This window comes from Phascolarctos cinereus, unplaced genomic scaffold, assembly GCF_003287225.1.
Source record: "Phascolarctos cinereus isolate Bilbo 61053 unplaced genomic scaffold, phaCin_HiC Scaffold_5;HRSCAF=322, whole genome shotgun sequence".
Classification (NCBI taxonomy): Eukaryota; Metazoa; Chordata; class Mammalia; order Diprotodontia; family Phascolarctidae; genus Phascolarctos; species Phascolarctos cinereus.
In genome coordinates this window covers 29,353,967-29,377,989 of record NW_027555958.1, presented here as the reverse complement: position 1 = coordinate 29,377,989, position 24,023 = coordinate 29,353,967, and the positions used below count along the sequence as shown (strand labels likewise).

At 44.1% G+C, this 24,023-nt stretch overlaps 1 protein-coding gene across 2 annotated transcripts; it reads right to left on the bottom strand.

The window, feature by feature from the left end:
• Nucleotides 1-428: 428 nt before the first annotated feature.
• On the bottom strand, nucleotides 429-20,456 carry EXO5 (exonuclease 5). 2 transcript variants are annotated; one of them, XM_021007048.2, is made up of 7 exons: nucleotides 20,341-20,456; nucleotides 15,163-15,419; nucleotides 12,370-12,474; nucleotides 9,971-10,143; nucleotides 4,748-5,038; nucleotides 3,883-4,042; nucleotides 1,084-1,248 (listed from the first exon to the last, which is right to left on the bottom strand). In XM_021007048.2, the coding sequence occupies exons 1-7, from the start codon at nucleotides 20,430-20,432 to the stop codon at nucleotides 1,184-1,186; spliced, it is 1,143 nt and encodes a 380-aa protein (XP_020862707.1). In that variant the 5' UTR covers nucleotides 20,433-20,456; the 3' UTR covers nucleotides 1,084-1,183. The 2 variants fall into 2 exon arrangements, with proteins under 2 accessions (XP_020862708.1, XP_020862707.1); XM_021007049.2 differs by lacking the exon at nucleotides 3,883-4,042 and having other exon boundaries at nucleotides 429-1,248.
• Nucleotides 20,457-24,023: the final 3,567 nt, after the last annotated feature.

The following is a 24,023-nucleotide window of genomic DNA, read 5'->3' as shown; positions in this document are numbered from 1 at the left end:
GGAGGGAGGAAGGTAAAAAGCTCAAACTGAAGGCTATGCAGCTATAATGCTGAAGCTTCAACCCAAAGAAGAGGAGAAAATGTAGCCCTTTCCCTGAGGGAAGGGGCTGGGGCTGGAGATACTGAGTGTATCATCATACTGGTCAATGCGTTCACATCCCTTTCCTTTCTTTTCTACTCTTTGTTACAAAGGATAGTTCTCTTGGGGAAGGGAGAGAAGATTTGGAAATGTAGATGACATAAATCCAAAGAACAGGGGTTGGGGCAGCGAGGTGGTGCAGTACATAGAGAACTGGACCTGGAGTCGGGAGGACTTGAGTTCAAATCCAGTCTCACACCATACACTTGATACTTACTAGCTGTGTGACCCTGGGCAAGTCACTTAACCCCAACTGCCTTGCAAAAAAACAAACAAACCCAAAAACAAAGGACAGTGGTAAGTTTTTATGAAAGAAAAGTAGATGCCATCGCAGAAGGGCTAGGCCAGCTGCACCTCAAGGACATCCCTCACTTGTAGCATCACATTGGGAGTACTGGCTCGTGGCTAGAGCCTGCTCCTGGGTTGGCATGTGACCTCGGTAAAGCTGGTTATTGGGGAGCTACCAGCCCTTCTGCTTTGGAAAAATTAAAGTCTTTATTGGGGAAGAATACAAAAGCAGAATTTTCTTTAAGCAAAAAAAAAAGGTCCAACTGCCCCTAGGGTGTGGCCTCCTCTATCCCTGCCATCCCAGAAGGCCACTTGGGCAGTCCCGGAGCAGCCCCTTCCAGGACGAGGGCAGTAGCACTCTGGTGGAGGAGTCAGACCCTTCCTTCATACTTATCTCCAAGAAAAGGGGGAATCTGTGTTTCTCATAATCCCTGAGGCGCATATCATGAATCTGTAAGGAGCCAGAGCCAAAGAAATCAGGCAGTGCTGTGGGTCAGAAATGAACGTGTGCCCACAATTTCTCCCCAACCAATCCCTCCCGTGGGACTTTTGGTCAGGGACGGCCGAGGACTCCTCTTGGACTGGAGGGGGCTGGCTCCGCTGGGTCTTCCCCGGCCCTCTGACTTGGCCTGGTCCCCTTCACTTAGTCATCTTCTTGGCACGCTGCTCCTGGCTCAACGTCCTCATCCCCCCGCTCTGCCTCCATTCACAGATGGCAGCATAGTCGCACATCCGGCACTTCCATGCCTCCTTCACGTCAACTCCCTGGGGCTCCCTGAGTCCTGTCCAGTACCCGAGGTGATGTCGAAGTTTGTCCCTCACCTGCGGGGGCGAAACCAAGGGGACGAGAGGTAAGCCCGCCCCAGCTCGGTTCTTTTCCCAGCCGCTCATCTGTCCATTCAGACCCCAGGGTCCTGCACAGAGTAAGAAGGCACCACTGAGGCTGTTTAGTCCAGCCCCCCACCCACCATTTACATTTACATAGGAGGAAACTGAGTCCCAGAGACATTAAATAACTTGGCCAATGTCACACAAGTGGTAAGCATTGGAGGCAAGATCTGAAGCCAGGCCTCTTTCCATGGCACATCATGGAGCCACCATCCCAGAAGGGCTGGTGAAGGGGAACCCTCCCCTTCTGGAATGAGAGCCAGAGAGGCAAACAAAGACGAGAAAGAAACAGAGACAGAGACAGAGAAAGAAGGGGAGAGACAAAGAGAGACAGAGACAGATGAAGGAGAGAGACAAAGAAAGACAGAGACAGACAGAGAGAGAAATAGAGACAGAGACAGATAAAGGAGAGAGACAAAGAGAGACAGAGACAGATAAAGAAGGAGAGAGATAGAGACAGACAGAGAAATAGAGACAGAGACAGATAAAGGAGAGAGACAAAGAGAGACAGAGAGAGAAATAGAGACAGAGACAGATAAAGAAGGGGAGAGACAAAGAGAGACAGAGACAGACTGAGAGAGAAATAGAGACAGACAAAGGATATGGACAGTTCTCAGATGAAGAAATTAAAGCTATCTATAGTCATATGAAAAAATGCTCTAAATCACTATTGATTAGAGAAATACAAATCAAAATGACTCTGAGGTACCACAAATGATAAATGTTGGAGAAGATGTGGGAAAATTGGAACACTGATGCATTGTTGGTGGAGTTGTAAACTGATTTAACCATTCTGGAGAGCAATTTGGAACTATGCCCAAAGGGACTATAAAAATGTGCACATCCTTTGACCCAGCAATAGTACTTCTAGGGCTGCATCCCAAAGAGATCATACAAATGGGAAAAGGACCCACATGTACAAAAATATTTACAGCAGCTCTTTTTGTGGTGGCAAAGAATTGGAAGTTGAGAGGATGCCCATCAATTTGGAAATGGCTGATCAAGTCGTGGTATATGAATGTAATGGAATGCTATTGTGCTATAAGAAATGATGAGCAGGCTGACTTCAGAAAAACCTGGAAAGACTTGCATGGTCTGATGCTGAGTGAAGTGAGCAGAACCAGGAGAACATTGTACACAATAACAGCCATGTTGTGTGATGACTAACACTGATAGACTTAGCCCTTCTCAGCAATGCAAGGATCTAAGACATCTCCAATCTCATGACATGATGGAAAATGCTATCCATATCCAGAGACAGAACTATGGAATTTGAATGCAGATCGAAGCATACTATTTGCTCTTTTTTTTCTTCTGTTGTGTTTTATTTCCTCTTTCTTGTGGTTCCTCCTTTTGGTTCTAATTCTTCCTTACAACATGACTAATGTGAAAATATGTTTAATAGCAATGTAGATGTAGAGCCTATATCTGATGGCTCACTGTCTTGGGGAGGGAAGGGGAGAAAATTTAAAATTCAAAAACTTATGGAAGTGATTGTTGAAAACTAAAAATAAATTAATTTTAAAAAAAGAGAGACAGAGATAGAGAAATGGGAGGATGAAGGGGAGCACAGAGGACAGAGGGCTGGCCTCAGAATCAGGAATACCTGAGTTTGAGTCAGGATTGACACAGAAGCATCTGAGGGACAAGGGAAGCCTCATTTAGCTTGTCAGTACCCCAGACAACTCCTAAAGCTACATGTTCTAGGCAAGTTCTCAGTAGACATCAGTAGACGGAGTCTTCCTCACTGGGAATGCCCAACATATATAATATATAATCACAAGTCTGAACCTGCCCAATCAACTGTTTTCTCCTTTTGGTAGAGAAGTGAGGGATCACAGGTATGGAATGTTGCGTGCGCAGTTAGAAACAGTCACCGTATCAGCTGGTTTTAACTATCTTTCTCTGTTAAAAGAAAGGGCTCATTTGGGGAGGAGGGTGGAGGAGGGGCACCTTATGCAGGAAAAATAACAAAAAAAAACAAAAGAGATCCATAAAACTTCTTTTTTTGTTTTTTAAAGAAGGGGAAAGAAGATGGACATGGGCTAGAGTGACCTGAAAGATGGCCTCTACCTTCTTTTAATTCTGAAAGCACAGACTGCTCAATTTGCTACTAAATTATGCGTCATGTATCATTTTGTAGGCATGGGCCTCATCTCCCCAAATAATTAATGGGTAGCTTGAGGGCCAGGTGGTTGAATGGAAAACTTGGATTCAGGAAGACCTCGGTTTGAATCCTCTGATGCTTACTGGCTGTGTGACCTTGGGTAAGTAACTTTGGCTCTCCGAGCCTCAGTTTCCCATCTGTAAAACAGGCAAGGGCTTTACAAATCTTATTCTCTTCCCTTTGTTTCCTTCTCTTCCTCCACCCCTCCCCAGTATCCAAACACAGAAATGGGCAAGACATGTTATATCCACCTTAATAGAATGTAAACCCTTGAAGGGCAGGCACCATTTTTCATTTTGTCATATCTCTCACAAGGCTTAGCGTAGTTCTCTGCATACAGTAGGTACTTAATAAATGTTTGTTGAAGTTTGGGCCTTGGGAGAAGTGAGGAGAAAAAGCACCTCTCTCCCTTCTTGGCAAACATGGAGGCCTAGAGGTGTGGAATACTGTATCTGAAGTCAGACTCATCTGACATGTTATTCTGGCTGATCTGTCTTTATTCCTTCTCTCTTCTTTGTTCCAAGGGATGTCCAGTGGGGAGGGAAAGAGGGAGGGCTTTATCTGGAAATAAAATGATGTAAAAACAAGAGATAACAATAATTTTTAAAATATTTCTTAGCTTGGATTGAGTTTAGTACTTCTACAATTAATCAACAAGCATTTATTAAGCACCTACTGTGTTCCACGCACTGTACTAAGCCCTAGGGATACCAATACAAAGAATGAAACAATCCCTACTCTCAAGAGCTTCTATTCCATCAGGGGAGGCAACATGTATATAATCAACTGATTAATCAGCCAGCATTTATTAAGCACCTACTGTTTGTCAGGCACTGTGCTAAGTGCTTGGGGTACCAAAAAAAAAAAGGAAACATACAAGAATGAACAGAATAAATATGAAATAAATGCAAGGTAGTTAGGCCAGCACTAGGGGAATCAGGGAAGGCTCCAAGGTGGTGCTTGGAGAAAGTGAAGGGGAAGAGGTGAGGAGGAAGAATGCTCCATGCATGGGAAATACGGCCAATGCAAAGGTGGGAGATGGAGCGCCATGTGCTACTAGGGGTGTTACCCCTTTCCTGACTTCTCATACATCCCCAATCTTCCGACCCCTCCTCCAATCTCCTCTACCTCCCCTCTCAGTTCAGAGGGTTCAGGTCCCTACAGCGACTGTAGCTGAGGGAAGTCTGGAGGGGAAGGAATGGGCTCCGTCTCTACTCGGGCCGTGCCAGGGCAGCTGTTCCCCCTCCTGATTCTGCTCCTGCTCACCTGTTTCTCCTCAAAGACCACCATCTCCATGCCCAGTACGGTGTCCGTCTCCTGGTGGCTATACTCTATCTTCAGAGCATCAATGACCGGGAGGTCAGACAGATTCAGGGACAAGAAAGTCAGCTCCAGGAGATCTCTGAAGGACTTCACAGTGAAGCCCCCCTGTTGGGCGTGACTGTGTACCTGGGGCCCCAGCAGCACCTCTGGGGAAAGCTTCATGTGGTGAACCAGGCTGGCAGACGTCACCTGCCCCCGCACCATGGCATCAAAGATACATTTGTAGAGGCTGACCTAGGGAAGGGAGGAGATCGTGAGGGCAAACAGAACCAGAATCAACCAATAAACACCGTTGGGCAATTACTGACCTAAACAGACTCAGGCCAACAATGAAAAACCTGTTTGCCCCTAGACAAATCACTTACCACTTCCATAGTTCCTTAAGTGCTTGCTAAATTAAATTAACATTTTTTGAGCCTCAGTTTCCTATAAAATGGGTATAATAATAAATCCCCTACCTCACAAGGCTGTTGTAGGGAGAGAACTGTCAATCCAATTCAAACAGAGCATTTAAGCACACACTATGCACCTAGCGTTGGGGATACAAAGTCGTTACAAAGTCAAAAGTAGAACAGCCTTCAAGGAGCTAGTCTACTGGGATGATAAAACATGTACACAGCAAAACAGACAAGGAAATACTCCTTAACAGGAATGTAGATGTAAAGCCTATATCTGATGGCTCGCCATCTTGGGGAGGGAGGGGGAGAAAATTTAAAACTCAAAAGCTTATGGAAGTGATGGTTGAAAACGAAAAATAAATTAATTTTAAAAAAAGAGAGACAGAGAAATGGGAGGATGAAGGGGAGCATGGGAAGGAAAGATGGAATTTTCTATGCAAAGTACAGCAGTTGTCTGGAAAAAAGAACGTATGAGGTAGAGGAATGTGAAATAAGAGGTAGCGAGGTGGTGTAGTGGAAAGAGGAAGCCTGGAGTCAAGAAGACCTGAATTCAAATCCAGCCTCAGACAATAGCCACGTGACCCTGGACGAGCCACTTAACCCTATGTGCCTCAGTTTTCTCATTAATAAAACCACTTTCTGTGCCAAGAAAACCCCAAAGGGGGTCACCATGACTGAAACAACTGAACAACAATGCTATGAAATAAATCTGGGAAGGTAGGCTGGAGTCAGACCTTGATGGACTTTAAATACTAAACAGAGGAGTATGTATTTTACTTCAGAGACAGACTAGGGATTCTTCAGCAAGACAGTGACCTATGCTTTCGGAAGATTATTTGGGGAGCAGTGAAGCAGTGGATGAATGTGAGCCATTATCATTACCAAAGACTCTGGACTCTAAAAACCTGTTTTCCCCTCCAGGAGGGTGTCAGGGCGGAATGACCAAAGACAGCTTTGAAAAGGCTCTTTCATCTACCCTTTTCTTTGGGTCCCCATTGCTGCCACCCTAATCTAGGTTATCATTAACCCACTGTGTGCTCAGTACAGTATCTGGCACATAGAAAACCCTTAATGACTCGACCGTTGGATTCCTGCTGGCTTCAGCTGGCTGGCTTCCCTGGCTGGACTAATCCAATAAATGTTTATTGAGCCCTCACACCCTGGCCATCCTCTGGCCTGACACCCTCTAGCTGCCCCATCAGTACTACTGACCGAGCCCTGCAGCTTCGAACCCACTCAGCTCTGGAACTCCCAGCCAAGCACCCACGCTGTCTTGATTGACGAGGGCTTCCCTTGGCCCATGATATCTGTCTGGCCCAAGTCAGCCTTCTCTTTACACCCCAGTCATCTTCTTGCCGTTGGCCCTGCTGAGGTGGGCTTACTAATCCCTGTCTGCTTCCCCTGTCCAGCTCTGGAACAATGACCAAATCAATGTTGCCACTGCTAGTAGAAAGTATGGCTCTGCTTATCATCCCTGTGGCTTTCTAAACTGGAACAACACTCCTCCAGATGTGTGGTTTCCCCCATTAGAGTATAAGCTTCCAGGACAGCTAGGTGGCACAGTGCATAGAGCACTGGCCCTGGAGTCAGGAGGACCTGAGTCCAAATCCAGCCTCAGACACATAACACTCACTAGCTGTGTGACTCTGGGCAAGTCACTTAACCCCATTTGCCTCACCAAAAAAAAAAAAAAAAGAATGCAAGCTTCCTGAGGGCAAGGACTGCTTTCTTACTGGTATCCCCATCAGTATCATTAGAGTTTTCCACAGGCTCTGCAGAAGACCTTACTTTCACCTATCATCTCCCTCAATTACAGGATGAAATCTTGGACAAAAGAGTAAACCTCCCTCTTTGTATCTCCAGCACTCAGCACAGTGTCTGGTACACAGTAAACACTAAATACTTTTTCTTTCATTCACTCCCTCACTCACTCACTCATTCATTCACAGTAAATTTTGTTCCAGACTCTCATTTTCACTATGTTTCTCGGCACAGCTAGGTGGTACCATGGATAGAGAGCACTGGCCTTGGAGTCAGGAGGATCTCAGATATTTACGAGCTGTGTGACCCTGGGCAAGTCACTTAACCCCAATTGCCTCCAAAAACCATTTTCTAGACTTGCTTCTTACCTGCAGTGAAATGTTGGGTTTTGTTTTCTTATGCTTTGCCATTCTCTTGGTCTCCTTGGATTGTTTAACCCATTCATATTCAAGGTTTTGGCAGAGGTTAGTTTTCTTCCACTTCCTTCTCACGTATTGGGTTTTATGTATCATTGGCTGATGGACTGGTTTTCAATCTCCCTTCTTCTGAGGACATTATTTGTCCCCACTGATTTGAACCTATTCTCCCACAGCCTTCATTCTCGCTGAGTTTCAAGAAATGCCCCTTGCTCCTCAGCTCGACTCTGGACTGGGTGGGGGCCCATCACCAACACCAGCCCCATCCTTATCTCCTACCTTCCCACTCCCCAATCCAACTATTCCTCCCACTAGATACAGATCTACATGGGAGAGTCATAAGGTTTAGTCCACCTAAGAGTAATTCAGTTTTTCCTCTTTATCTTCTTCTGATCTCTCTTTGTTCTTCCTTTTAACTTATAGTTCAACAAGCTGTTTAAATAGTCGATAAAGATAAGACAGAAGATTTGGTAATTTAGCCTTTTTTGATAACAGTTCTTATCTGTCTTCCTGTCGTGGTAGAGTTGTTTTGTGATGACCCCATTTGGGGTTTTCTTGGCAAAGACACTGGAGTAGTTTGCTATTCCTTCTCCAGCTCATTTTACAGATGAGGAAACCGAGGCAAACAGGGTTAAGTGACTTGTCCAGGATCACACAGATAGTATGTTTCTGAGGCCAGATTTGAACTCAGGAAGATAAGTCTTACTCCAGGCCAGTCACTTTATTCACTATGGTGCCATCTAGCTACCCATCTGTCTTTCTAGTGTTTGCTTTTTTGGACTGCAAACCAAATATTCCGTTCACTTTAGCGGGTGGGATTTTTTTTTCAAGAATGCTTCAATTATCTCTCTTTTGTTAAACACCCATTTCTTTGTGTTAGTGATTATTTTCAGCTTTGCAGAAGGTATTTTGGTTTGTAGCTTGAGTTCCTTTGCTTTTAGAATTTCTCCATGACTCCAAAATAAACCTGCATGATTCAAATCTGTGTTCCTTTCCAGCTCCCGCTCTTCATCCTGGCTATTTGTAACAGGGGTTGTTTTTGAGTGATGACGAACAAAAAAGCATGTATAAATCCCTTATTACTTACCTGGCACAGTACTGAGAGTTGAAGGTACAAATATAAACAAATAAGATGGTCTTTGCCCTCAAGGAGCTTACATTCTAATGGCAGAAAACCACACTAGAAAGGCAGCTAGAAAGGGAGAAAGGGGAGAACATACTCAATTGGATGGCTTGGCAAAGGCTGAGTACTGACGTGGAGGCTGGGCTCACCTCTCAGAGCCCAGGGTCCCAGGGGCAGAGTCTAGGTTCCAAAGGAGGGAAGGGAAGAGGATGGCCAGAGCACAGGCAACATGGTTGGAAAGTAGCTGGGAAGTGGAACTATGACATTTAACTACTATAAATGGATATTTCATATCTAGATAATATAGGCATCGATTAGATTATATATAGTTAAATACATGTACTATATAAGTATATATCTATAGTGTATAGATATACTTATATAAATATACACACCATATATAATATAGTATATAGTATATATAATTATATTTTCTAACAATTCTATAATATAGTTAAATATATACCATATGTGTATATTGTATATATCATATATAATTATATTAGATATTAATATATCACATACATGTTACATATTATATCATACATATCATATCTATATACTATACATTTAATAATATAGAATATACACATGTATAACTAAATATAACATATGATATAACATGACATGACATGACATGACATGACATGATATATGCGCCTTGGAGTTTCAAGGGTAGAATCTTTCTCTGGTGATGATCTGTGGATCAGTTGATCAATACTTTCTTATCTGCATTCAAAAGTTCTGGGCAGTATTCTTGTAACGTTTCCTACAAAATGGTATTCAGATTTTTTGATCAGTCATATTCTGGGAGCCTTATGACCCTAACTACAGGAATTGAGCTGGCTGAGTCAATCACCAAGCATTTACCCTTAAAGAAGACCCAATAAGGGTCTAATATAGTAGAAATAGATGTGACCTGGGAATCAGGAGGCCTGGGTTCTAATCTCAGCTCTGCTACTAATTTTCTATGTGACTGTAGGCAAGGTGTGTCTTCCTGCTGGGACCTTGGCTTCCTTATCTGGAAAACAAGGGAACTGGACTAGATGAATTCCTTCTAAGCCCCAGGATTCTCAGGTATGGCGGAGTAGAGAAAATGGAGCTGAATGTGAAGTTAGCACACCAGCTAGGTCACTTAACTTCTGCATGAGCTTGGGTAAGTCAGTTCACCTCTGGATCTCAGTTTCCTTTGCAGTGAAAGAAGGTGATTGGATTAGACTCCTTCTAGTTCTGTCTCTATGATCCTATGACCTATATGGACCCCAGTTTTGTCATCTGTAAAATTAGGGGATTGGCAAAAAAAAGACCCTGTGCCTCAGTTTCCTTTTCTGTAAAAGGAGGGGGTCAGATAAGATGGCCTCTGAGGTTCAATCTAGCTCTACATCAAGGATGCTATAATCCCATGTCCCCTGGATCCCTTCCTTCTCTGAATCTACAACTCTAACATCGATGGTTCTGCCATACACACCTGGAAACGGTCCTTCTCCTTCTGAGCCTCCACTGGCATCATGGCTCGTTTGCGAGTTTTCAGCTCAACCAGTTCCAGCTCCCCTTTTGAAGTGTAGTGTAGCTCGTCAATTACCCCAACCAGGAACACCCCTTCTATTTCTCCAAAGACTGGGAACTCCCGGATTGTCCCACCTGTTGGAGAACAGAGGGTGACATCATTCCCAGGCAATCCATTCATTCTCCCCCTGGCTTGGGGCTTCTCTGCTTCCTCACAGTGCTCACAAAGAAAAAAACAAAAACAAAAAACAAAAAAACAGACACAGGGAGGTGTCCTCAGAGCCCAACACCTCTTCATGTAAATAGCATCTCCTCTGTTTCCTTCTAAATGATAGCTTGGAAACATGAGACAAAAGTAGGAAGCATTCCTTGGGGTGGAGGAAAGAATTTTTATAAGTAGCCATCAACTGAGGAATGGTTAAAAAAATCAGAATGGAATGGAACACAGTAGCAGAATGGCAAATATGAAGGATACAGAAAAGCAAAGGGAAGACTTATATGAATTGATACAAACTAAAACAGGGAGAATCAGGAAAGCAACAACTAGGAAAAAAATACTGAAACTGAATGTCATGTAATTATAGTGAGCAGGCTGGCATCTAACAGGAAAAAATGCATCTTCTTCCCTTCTTTGCAGAGGTGGATGGGACTACAGGGGTGGAATGCTACACACACTGTCAGTCTGGGTCAAGGTATTAGTTAGTTTTGCTTGACTGCCTTTTATCCTCCTATTTGTTATTATTTGTTTCATGGGATGGCTTTCAGTGTAGGGAAAGGGGAAGGATATTTCTGGAAATGAAAGTGACATTAACTCCTCCCATCCTACCCCAATCAATACAATTTTAATAAAAAAAGACAAAAGGCAAACAAGGACTTTGGCAGGTATCTTCAATCACAACTAACAGTCCAAAGGATTTAGCATCTTCATTAAGAAACCTGTTCCTCATTATTGGAGAAAATAATGACTAAATTGAGAAAATAATTAAATTGTTTATTCCCTTTGATCAATCTGCCCTAGGAATCACACTCCTGGGTTAATATTCTCAATGAGTTCAACGAGAGAAAGAAAGGACCCATTCATACCAAAATATTCCTAGCAGCACTATTTGTGTGTGTGTGTGTGTGTGTGTATACACATACATATATACACAGACACACACACACATATACATGTATATATATGACCTTCTTCAGAGAAACTTACTGCAAAGATTTTTTCCCAGTTACCTGCTTCTTTTCTCATTTTAGCTGCACTGATTTTATTTGTGCAAAAACTTCTTAATTTTATATCATCAAAATTGTCCATTTCATCTTCTATGATCTTATTTATCTCTTGTTTGATTATACATTCCTTCCCTATTCATAGATGGGAAAGATAATGTCCATTTCTATGTATAACTATAAAACTTCCTGAACTTTGGTACAAAAGCCCAGAACATGAGGCGTCAGTGACATCTTGGGTTTCACATATGTTCCCAACTGGTGTCCACCTTGGCAAATCTGGAGGTAGGGTAGTTGTACCCAACTAAATCAATTCAGCTTCCTTGTTTGTTGGAGCAAGCTAGGTGACACAATGCATAAAGCACGGGGCCTCGAGTCAGGAAGACCTGAGTTCAAATGCAGCCTCAGATACTAATTGTGTGACCCTAGGCAAGTCATTTAACCTCTGTCTACCTCAGCTTCCTCATCTGTAAAATGGGGTTAATAACTGCACCTATCTCCCAGGGTTGTTGTGAGGCTCAACTGAGGTAATATTTGTAAAGGGTTTGGCACACAGTAGACACTATATAAATGTCAGCTACTACTATCGTCATCATCATTATTTTTATTATTATTACTGAAGAGTTTTCCCATACATTTGTTAAGTAAACTTCTTTCCTGTTAAATGTTAGATTCTTCAAGTGTCCAGCTTAGTCCCCAGTTCAAGCCTGATCCACTGGACTGGTCTGAGTCAGGCCTGGCCCAGAACCATGCCCCATGGTTCTAGTCCTCCCTCCTCTGCAAAGAATGGGGGGGAGGGCAGCATCTTATCGCTCTTCTCGGGGGCCAAGATTAGTCATTAAAATGACAAGGCACTCAGTTCCATTTTTTCTCCCTTTCCATTTACAATGTTGCAGTCGTCATGTAAATTTCTTTCCTGGTTCTGCTTACTTTGCTCTGCATCGGTTCACATACATCTTTCTATTTGTTTCTGTCTTTTTTTCTAGCTCATAGAGCTTCAGCAATTGAAACCAATGCAGACCACTCAAGGGAAGGCTGCTGCCCATCCATCTCTTTTTCATCTACAGTGAGAGGGGTCAGATTCGCTGGCCGCTAAGGCCCCTCTTGGCTCTGGATCTGGATTCCTCTACATCCCCTTACCTGACTGCAGGATGGGTACCATAGTCAGAACGTTCAGCAGCTTCACTGCCCAGGCATCTTCCTTAGTGGAGGTGTGGATGTTCACAAGGTCATGGAGCTCCAGCTCTGAAGGGAGAAACACGTTAGTGTTGGGCACTTTCTGTTCCTTCTCACACTCAGAAGAATCCAGAGCTCCAGCCCTTGTCTCAAAGACCTCTCTGTCTCTCTTTATCAGCATAAATGAGTTCCCTAGACTTGAGAATGGGAGAAGGAGCCTCTGAATAAACTTGGGGAAGATGGGGCTGGAGGGGACACAGAAGGTCTCAACAGAAATTCCCCTAGGGTATATGTAGTGCTAGCCAGGGCCCGTCTATTGGGTAGAGGGAGTTAACCCAATTAGGGCCATCCGATGTGCAGGCGGGATGAGAACAGTGATTTTCCAGTTGTATTCTACTCCCTGAGACTCCATTTGGGGTTTTCTTGGCAAAAATACTAGAGTGCTTTGCTATTTCCTCCTCCAGCTCATTTTACAGATGAGGAAACTGAGGCCCACAAGGTAAAGTGACTTGCTCAGGGTCACACAGCTATTAAGTGTCTGAGGCCAGATTTGAACTCAGGAAGATTCCTGACTGCAGGCCCAGCGCTCTATGAACTATGGTGCCACCTAGCTGCCACAGGATGAGAACACACTAGTCTACCTTTTCGAGGGCCCGGAAGACCCTTTGTGTCAGCCTGGCCTTTCACATTTCATATATCAAAGCATCATCACTCAGTTCCGCTGTGAACAGAGATCTCTTTTGCCTGAGATGTACATTGAATGTAGAATAATACTTCATAATCCAAGAAACAAGTGGTTTGAAATTCTGGCCGCTGGGTGGTTCAATGGATAAAATGCACTGGACCTGGAGTCCGAAAGAACTGAGTTCAAATCCAGCCCCAAACACATACTAGCTGTGTGACCCTGGGCAAGTCATGTAACCTCTGCCTCAGTTTCTGCTTCTGTAAAATAGGGATAATGTCAGCACCTTCCTCCCAAGGGGTTCTGAGGGAAAAACTTTAAAGAACCAGATAAATGCTAGTTATATTACATTGTAATTATTTACAGTGTTCAGAAGTCTTAAGGCAGTTTAAAAGCTTAAAACTGCCCTAAGACTTTTGGGACACCTTGTGTAATAAAGCAGAATGTGATAAAGAGTCCTGTGACACGGGTTCAAAGAAGGGATAAATGCCTCTGGCCATTTTCCACCTTCTTAGAGATAAATGGGTGACAAGGGATGTGGACCTTGAAAGTTGTCAGTAGTGATATGGAGACCCCCAAAATGGCAGAGGAGGGGATTCCTGTTAAGCTCTATGATTTCCCGGGTTTAGCCTACCTTACAACAGGCCTGCCCACTCCTCTTGCCTGAGACCTCTGCCCTGACCTATTTCTAGGTCCCTCCATCACCTGGAATATTCCCGAGGCTAACATCTTCCAGCCCCATGCTGTACCTAAGGGAGGCTGCGAGCATCTCCCTGCCTGTGACATCACACATGGGGTAACCAATCAGAAACACCTGACTCCAACTCCCCCACGCCCATAAAGGCCCTGGCCCTCATTGGCATTTCTGAGCTGTTCTGATACTTGAAGGGACCTGGGTGTACCAGCACACAGCCTTGGCGACACACAGGGAGCTCAGAGTGGGCTCAGAGCATGGGCTGTGTGCTGGAGGGAGGGGGCCTCTCCCAGGCCAATCAGTGAACTCCTCCCTCCTCCTGCCATACCAACTCCCGCCCCCTTTTATTGGCCCTGCTCACCCCCCTCCCCTGAGTCCAGTGCTCTCCTGTAATACTAATCTATTGCTTTAAATATCACCAGCCAGTCCATCTTTCCTTTAAAAATCTCTAACTCTCAAAAGCAGCTGCAACGAACTGGGACAAAAGAGGCATCCTGGAACTGTGAAAGGAGCCTGAGGCTCTGGGTTCGAATCTTCCTTCTCATGTCTACTACTTTTGTAACCTTGAGGGAGTGACTCGATCTCCCTGAGCCTCAGTTTCCCCCTCTGTAAAATGAAGGGGCAGGCCAAGACAGCCTCTGAGGTCACTTCCAGCTCTAGGTCTATAACCCCCTCACGTGAGTGGATTGCCAATTTTCAAAGGCCTAGAACATAATACATACAGTAACATCGAAATCTACTGAGCTGTGATGGTTTGGAAGGTAGCTGAGGATCTCCCAAGGCTGGGGTCAGTTTTATAAGCAGCAACCACAGCACTGTGCTGGCTGAAAGAAATGCGAGAAACCCAGATTCCACATCAACAGAAATGAACTGTAAAAAGCGAGATGTTCTTGCAACATGGAAAAGAGGACCTGAGTTCCAGTCCCATCTCTGACTGCTTACTACTTGTGAGACCTTGGACAGTCACTTATAACCTCTTTGGACCCCTGATTCCCATCTGTAGACAGCTAGGGGTAGATAGGGTGTAATAGAAGAAGACTAGCAGTGCCACCCTGGGCAAACCATTTCACCTCTCTGTCTACCTCAGTTTTCTCATCTGTAAAATGGGGATCATAATAGCATCTACCTCATAAGGTCATTGGAAGGACCTGATAGATCTAATTTCTATAAAGGGGTTAAGCCTGACAGCAAGACATAAATACTAGCTTTTGTCATTACTTTTATCGTTATTTGTAAAATTAGAGGGTTGGATTACATGGCCCCTGAGGATCCTTCCAGCTCCAGACCCATGATCCACATTTAGGGCCACACTCAGGGTTTTCCTGGAAGATGGGGGCCGTGGGGCTCGCCCCCACAGGCTTACCTCTCCTCTCTTCCTTACCTCTGGCAAGGTGGGCACTGCTTCCAGCGTCCAGCACAGCAGCCTTCTCTGCCGACTGGAAGCCTGGAAGCTCCTTCCCGTACACCATCTGCTGCTCACACCAGCTCTGCGTGGACAGGTCGGAGACCCACAAGCACCTGAGGTGGAACCTCTCCATTGGCGTCGGGGCATCTGCCTCTTGCTTCCATTTCCATGGCCCCTGTGGGTCCACTTCCTTTCTGGGGTTTCCCAAAGAAGAGCCAAGCTCTTCAATGTCTCTGAAAACAGATAACACTGAGCTTCCAGCCAGAGGTAGCTAGGTGGCACAGTAGATAGAGTGCTGGACCTGGAGTCAGGAAGACCTGAGTTCAAATTTGGACCCAGAAATTTAGCTGTATCACCTTGGGTATGTCACTTAACTTTTATGTGCCTCAGTTTCTTCATCTGTGAAATGGGGCTAATAATAGCGCCTATCTCTCCAAGTTGTTGCGAGAATCAAAGGAGATACTACCCATAAAGTGCTTAGCACACAAGTAGGTGTTTAATAAATGCTTATTCCTTTCCCACACATCCAAGCTTCTTACTCCCACCCCCAGCTTTACAGCATGGTATAACTGAAATATTTAATACTGGACTAAGTCTGGAAAACATGGGTTTCAATCCTGACTCTGACATTTACTAGCTATATTAACATGGACAAACCACTTAACTAAGCCTCAGTTTCCTTTTTTGTAAAATGGTGATAGAAACACTTGCACTATTCACCTCAAGGGATTGTTGTGAGAAAAGCACTTTGTTAAGATACCAGATAAAAGTGAGTGTTGGAAGAGACACTCTACTATTTGTTGACCTCTGACCTGAAAGAGAATGTGAAATCCAAGACCCTCAGTATCCTGGCCCTTAGCGGATAGGGGAGAAGTAAAGGAGGGAGAGGGGATTCTTCCTGGGGAAAGGCTTGGTGTGGGCCTTTACCATATGGGAATGTCTGTATTTTTGTGTGGACCTGACTGGGTGCATGGGTGTCAGCTTGAATGAATGAATGAATGAATGAATGAATGAATGAATGAATACACTGGTCTAGATGAACAAATGACTATACTGGCTTGTATTCAGCACCTCCTTTGTGCTTAACTCTTGCAGGATGATAGGGCACAAAAGAAATGTAATCAATCAATCAATAAGCATTTATTAATTGATTACTATGTGCCATGCACTATGAAAGATGCAGGGCCATAGAAAAAGAGCAACAACAGTGCCTGCCCTCAAGGAGCTTACAGTCTAATGAGGGAGACAAAATGTATACATCAGAATATACAAGACAAATACAGAATAGATGGCAGGAACATTAGAAGAGACAATAATAGCAGCTGAGGGGACCTCTTGAAGGAGGTGATGCTTAAGCTGAATCTTAAAGGAAGCCAGAGATTCTGGAAGGTATAGATTGGGAGAGAGCGCATTCCAGGCACAGGGGACAGCCGCTAAAAAGGGTCAGAGATGGCAGAAGGAGTGTCATGTTTGAGAAACAGTGGTTGGTTAGTAGGGCTGGATTCTGTGGGGAGAGGAGTAAAGTGTAAAAAAAACTGGAAAGGTAGGAAGGGGCCAACTTGTGAAAAACATTAAATGTTCCCTACCATCACCCCCCCCCCAAAAAAGGCTGTACATTTGATCCTGGAGGCAATAGGCAGCCACCGAGTAGAGAAGTGATATGGCCAAACATGCCAGGTGTTAGGAACAACACAACGACAGTTGACTGGAAGATGGATTGGAGTGTCCAGAGATGAGGTATACCTCACAACTATCAGATTTACAAAGACGAAAGAAAAGGAAAATGGAAAATGCTAGAAGGGCTGCGGGCAAACAGGTACGTTACTGGTCTAGACATTCTGGAAAGCAATTTCACTCTACTATACCCCAAAAGTCACTCAACTATGCACATCCTTTGACCCAACCTATACCTTAGAGAAATCAAAGAAAGACAAAAAGGACCCATATGCACAAAACTATTTATAGTGACCCTGTTTTTGTAGTGGCAAAAGAACTGGAAATTTAGGGGGTGCTCATCAATTGGGGGATAGCTGATCAAACTGTAACAATACAATTGTGCCATAAGAAATAATGAAAGGGACTGCTATAGAGAAATCTGGGAAGATCTGTATGAACTGATACAGAGTGAAGTGAGTAGAATCCACAGAACAATTTGGACAATAACAACACTGTAGAGACAAACAGCTTTAGAAGACCTGGGAAATTTGACAAACGCAGTGGCCAACCATGATGCCAGAGGGCCAATGAAGAAACATGCCACCCATCTCTTAATAAAGAGTTGATGGACTCAAGATGAAGAGTGAGATGTATATACTTTTGGACACGGCCAGTGTGGGAATGTGTTTTCCTTGATTACGAATATTTGTGACAAGGGTTTTCCTTTTTTTTTTTAAAAGAGAGAAGGAAAAATAGAAAAAATAAAATAAAGGTTATGTAAAAAGGACTGCAATTGTCTAATAGAAACATGATGAATGATGAGTACATGCTAGGACAATGGCTTTATGACGAGAAGAAGGGATATATGCCAGGGATGCTTCAGAGACATGAGAAGATTTGGTAACTGATTGGCTATATGGCTGACTGACAGAGGAGAGTTGAAGATAGCATTGAGGTTGTGAACTTACATGATTAGAAGGATGGTTGGGCCCTCAACAACATAGGGAAATGTAGAGGAAAGGGACTGTCTCTCAGAATTAGAAGGGATTTCTGAGGCCACCGTCAGTATCCAAGCTCTATTACAACATCCCCAACAAATGGTCATCCAAACTCTATTTGAAGACTTCCAGGGTCAGGGAACTCACTACCTCTTATGGCAGTTTATTTCACTTTTAAACAATTCTCACTGCTGGGAAGTTTTTCAGGTAATGAATCTGAAATCTGACTCTCTGCAGCTTTCACCCAATGTGGCTAGCTCTCTTCTCTAGGCCCAAGCAAATTAATTCTAATCTCTCTTTTCCATGACAGCCCTTCAAATATCTCTAAACAATGGTCACACCTACTTTAGAGGCCCTGAACCTTTTCTGTGTCATGAACATCCCTTCCCACCCTTGGCAGTCTGGGTAAGTCTATGAACTCCTCCTCAGAACTGTTTTTCAAGACATAAAATCAAATACACAGAATGACAAAGGAAACCAATATTATTGAACTTCAGTTACCAAAATGTTTTAAAAACAAGTTCACAGCTGTTTCAGGTTACCAACTCCTGGTCCAGACTTTACAGGATTGCCCTGATCTACCATTTCAGAAAACTAGGTTAGTGGGACATACTCTGTTTGTCGTTGATAAAGCCATGCTAGGTCTTCCTGAGAACAAGTTCTATGTCTTAAGGGCTCAAAAATCTTATACTTTTGTCAAGACTGTCCAAGCCAAATTCACTGGACTATAGTTGGGACAATCTACCTTCCTCTCTATTTTCAAAACTGGGACATCTGCCTATCTCCTATCCTGAAACAACAACTCTTCTATCCTCCACCACTTTTAACTGTTATTGTTTTGTTTTATATTCAAATTAATTTTTAAAATGAAGAACTGCCTTTTCTTCCTCCAACCTCTCCTCTGCCCCCCAAATTGAGAAAGCAAGAAAAACACAACTCCTGTTACAAACATGCAGTCAGGCAAAACAAATTCTCATATTCGCCATGTCCAAAAACTATTTCAATCTGCACTGAGGCCATCAGGAGGTGGGCAGCCTGTTTCATCTTGTGGCTGCTTTTTGTGACAACTGGAGTTCCTAAGTCTTTTAAAGTTGATTGTCTTTACAATGTTGTTCTGGTTCTGCTCACTTCACTTTGCATCAGTTCATACAAGTCTTTCTAAAACCACTCCCCTTGTCATTTCTTATAGCACAAAAGTATGTCATCACAATCATTAACTATAACTAACTAGCCATTCCCCAGTTGATGGACATTGCCTCAATTTCCATTTCTTTGCCACCACAAAAAAAGCTGCTATAAATATTTTTGTATATATGAGTCCTTTTCCTCTATCTTTGAACTTTTGGGGGTATAGGCCTAGTAGAGCCACTACTTAAAAAAAAGTTTTATTAATGCTTTTTTGCTTTCACATCGCATTCATTTCTAAATATTATATTTTTCTGCTTTCTCTCCCCAGGAAGTATTACCTAGGAACAAAGATTAAACACACACCATTTCATTGCAGCTGGAAGGGACCACAAAGATTATTTAGTCCACTCCCATCATTTTACAGATGAGGAAAATGAGGTCAAGAGAAATTAAAGTGACTTGCTTAAGGTCACACAGATAGTACTAAGTAGCAGAATTTCTGTTTTACCCAGAGTCCTCTGACTCCAAATCCAAAAAACCCAGCAAAATCCACCAAAGTATTCATGGTACTTGACCGAGTGGGTAACATTCCACACCCGTAGCTCTCCACCTCTTAAAGAAAAGGAGTCCTCACTACTTTTAAGCTAGTGGTTCAGCATACACATTTTCCAGCTCTTTCAGGAGCCTGGTGACTCGAAGCCACTGAGGGTTAGAGTAAACCCTACTCCCTCACCTCCCATGTGTATGAAGAGAGCAAGAGCAAGAGAGAAGGAGGAGGAGAAAGAAGGGAGGAGAGACTAGGACAGACAATGCAAAGAAAGAGAGACAGACAGACAGACAAAAGGAGAAACCGACAGACAGGGATGGGGGACACAGATAAAGAGAGAGAGACCGAGAAGGAAAAAAAGACAATGAGACAAAGGACAAAGAAAAACTGAGAAAGAGGAGACAAAGACAGAGATATGAGGGGGAGAGAGAGAGAAAGAGAGACAGAGAGATATGGGGGCGGGGAGAGGAGAGCGAGCAAGAGTGAGAGCGAGAGGGAGAGAGACAGAGACAGAGTGAGACAAAGAGGGAGAGAGAGAGAGAGGAAGGGAGAGAGGGAGGAAGGGAGGAAGAGAGAAAAAGAGAGAGGGAGAGAGCGATCACCGCATCCATGTCTATGCCTCTCTCTGGTCTTAGCGTGACTCTCGCCCTTCTCCCTCTCCCCACGTAGCGCACACATCCTGCGTCCCCGGGCTTTAGACGCCAGTTGGCAGAGGGTTCGCTCCCTCCAGGTGAGGGCTGCGCTCATCAATCCGGGCCCCCGGGGGTTTTAGGCCACGATCCCTGACCTCTTTCCTCCCCCCGCTGCAGCCAGATCACTTCTCACCCTAGCTCCGAAAAGTCCGGGAACTCCGAGTCGCTCAAATCCTCAAAACCCGCGTTCTCGGCTGCACCGGACTCCTGACCAGTCCCGGCCATGACCCAGCCCCGAGTTGCGGAAGGGGCCGGTTCTAGAGCACAGTTCCCGCCCCTTAGTCCTCCTGCCTCCTCTGTGCAGCCCCTCCTCCTGCATCATCCATCCCCTCCCATCCCTCCTCTTAAGATACTATGTAAATGTCGGCTAGGATTTGTCGAGCCCCCTTGCACGACACCTCTGTACCATCTCTCACCTCCGTAGCTAACTTTCCCCGGTACCCCACTGCATCCCATCTGCCTGCTCCTCCTCTTTCCCTCTACCCTTCCACATCCCTCCAGAGCTTACTCCTTCAGCTCTGTTTTGCCTCATAGGCCCTTCCCACCTGTCCATAGGCTAGGACTTCAGCTCCAAGGGGAGGCTCCTTGAGATATTTAGTGACCAAGAGCAGAGAAGGCTCTTGCCTCTGGCCCCCACTAAGGAAAACTGAAGGATCTCAGCTTCCCAACTCCAACATTCTCCTGAAATTCCTCCCCCAACCCCTGCTGTCAATTCATAGAATGTCAGAACTGGAAGGCGGACCTTATAAACCACTTCTGGCATCCAAACCCTCTCATTTTACAGAGGAGGAAACTGAGGGCCAGGGCTTGTGGCTTTCCCCAATGCCCCCGAGCCACTCAGGAACCTTGGGCAAGTTGCTTCATGCACGTCTTGGCCAAGTCCTGGTACTGCAGTGCTATGTGCCCACGTGGGATTCAGAGTTTGCCCTTTCCTCCCTCCATCCATTGGAAAAGACCTTTACAAGGTTGTAATATATGTGAGTGAAAACAAAAGAGCTGTAAAACTGACCACAGAATGATCCCATTACCTTGGGTAAGTCAATTAAGCCCCTTGACCTTCACCTTCTTCCTCTGTAAAATGGGGGTTGGGGGGAGTGGGAGGATTGACTAGGTGACCTCTGAGGTCTCTTCATGCTTTAGGTCTATGATAGCTGGCACTCAATACAAATTTGAGATACAGAAAAAAATTTAATTTTAAAAATAAAATAAAAACTCCAAAATAAAAAAAAAAACCACAAGGGTCATGCCTTCCTGATCTTGGGCCTGGAGGATTATCTTGGCATAGGAAAGATATTAAGTACCCTGGGAAAATTTGTGATCCTCCCCAGGTGGACAAAGAAAGCCTTATTTACTTACTCCCAAATGTTCTTGGGTAAATCACTTAACTTCTCCCATCCCCAGTTTCCTCACCTGTAAAAATGGAATGATGGATGGTCTCTCAGTTCCCTTCCAACTCAAGATCACTGAATCTATATATAAGGCACCATTCTAGGTCTCAGGGGATACCAAGACTAATATGAAACAGTCCTTGCCCTCAAGGAGCTTACATTCCAGGAAAAAGTATTCAGTAGACATTCTTCTACTTGAATGAATCTGGAGTCCAATCAGTGAGCATGCTTCTTTCTTCCCCATGGTGCAGCTCACAGCCCATGCACACCTTCTCATCTTGTGACATTCTTCCCCTTATCTTCCAGTAAATCTCCTAGAGAAGACCTATCCAACATATTGGAGAGCTCCTGTGAAGGCTCCCACCTACAGAAATATGGATGGTACAGAGAAGTTTGAGAACATAAGGAACTGAATCCCAGATACTTGTGTGTTTGCCTGACTTACCCAAGGCAACCCAAATAATAAAAAGCCGAGCCAAGATAATAATGTGGAAGCACGCCCTGAAGGCCTTTTCTTAAAAGGAAAAACTGAGAAATAAGACTATTTCAGTCTAAAGTCCTTTTAGATTCACGTGATTGAAGCAGCCTTATCAGTACTTAAAGAGGGGCAATAGCCTGCCTGGAAATTCTCTGGGTTCATCCTTAATGAAGACCTGCCCAGTTTCTAAAGGGAAATCTAATCCAAGGTCAGGGAAGAACCCGGACTTCCTGAAAATAGATTTCCCCAGGGCCTGGAATTCTCCTCCTCATCTCTCCCTCAGATCTCAAGTCCCACCTGATGCAAGAAGTCTTTCCTAGTCCTCTTTAATCTGAGTGCCTTCCCCTCAATTTACTGGGCATATATCTAGTTTATACAGAGTTGTTCACATGTGCTCTCCCCCATTAGACTGGGAGCTCCATGAGGGCAGGGACTGTCTTTTGCTTCTCTGTGTATCCCCAGTTCTTAGCACAGTGCCGGGCACCCAGTTGGCGCTTAATAAATAATACTTGTTGATTGACTGACTGATGAGAATAGGAGCATAAATATTCTTTGATATATCCAATCAACAAAAATTCCTCTTTCTCTAGTCTCACATGGTTTAAATGATTTGAGGAAAATTATTCTCTCAACATTTTAAGTTATTTGTGTTTCATTTAAGCAAATTAAAAAACAAACTGAACTTTGTATCTTTGTTTTATCTCTTTGGGAAATTTTGCCTTTTTTCATTCTTATTATAAAAATGGAAGTCAAAATGTATTGGAAAGAGACATTTTAAATAAATGAGAGACAGGGAAGACAGGAACTCTATGCATTTGGATCTGTCTGTATCTCTACCCTTATTTCCCTCAACTCCCTTCTCTATCTTTGTCTCTTCTCTTTCTCACACACCCCCCTCCCTTCCTCTCTCTCTTCCTCCTCCCTCTGTATCTCTCTCTCCTTCCCCTCTCCCTCTTCTGTGTCTCTCCCTTTCATCTCTGTGTCTCTCTATCCCTCTCTCCTTCCCTCCCTCTCTCTTTCTGTCTCTCTTGCCTATGTCTCTTTCTCTTTGTCTGTTTTTCCTATCTTTCTCTCTCTCTTTTTCTTCCTGTCTGTCTCCCTCTCTTTGTCTCTCCCTCTTTCCATTCCTCTCTCTGTCTCTCCTCTCTTCTCCACCCCTCCCCCACCTCTTTTACAATGGACTAAATACAACCAGGAAAACAGCAAGACTTTATGCTTCAGCTCCATATCCCATCCAGCAGTCCAACCAGGCCATTTCATCTCCTCCTCCCTACCTCCTGCAGCATCCTCCACATCAGACCTGGTACCTGGATGTATACACTAAGTGTTCCAGAATCTAGGCCCCAGATCCTGGGGAAGTCAGTCAGTCAGTCAATCGGTGACTATGGATACTCATTTTGGGAGCTCCCAACCCAACTGTATGACAGTAAACTTAGCCCACTCTATCTACTGGCTGACTCTAGCCATCAGACCATGCTTCAGCCATCCACTCAGGTCATCTCGTAAAATCAGAACCTTGGCTCCAAAGAAGAGACAGGATCTTCTTCGAAGAGAGGAGGTACTGGGTTGAATGTAGAACACTGCATCTTAGGTCAAACTTTGTCTATACCTTGGTTAGTTTTACTGAACTGGTTTTTTTTCCCCTAAAAAAAAAAAGCCTTATCAGGACTCTGGGAAGGTTAGAGAAGGGGAATACATTGGGAAACGTAGGTGATGTAAAAACAGAAGATTTCCATAATAGCCACTCAAAAAATGACAATATAAAGATAGTACGGTTTCTGCACTAAGACTCTTGAGACATCCTCCAGTTTTGTACAGCTAAGACTTTCCCTATGACTTTGATCTCATTTCTCACCTGGCTGCACCACTCCACCAGGCCCCTGGAACCTCAATATTGGGATCACCTCATCATCCTGTAAGATCTCATGGAGCTTTCTAAGTACTTCACCT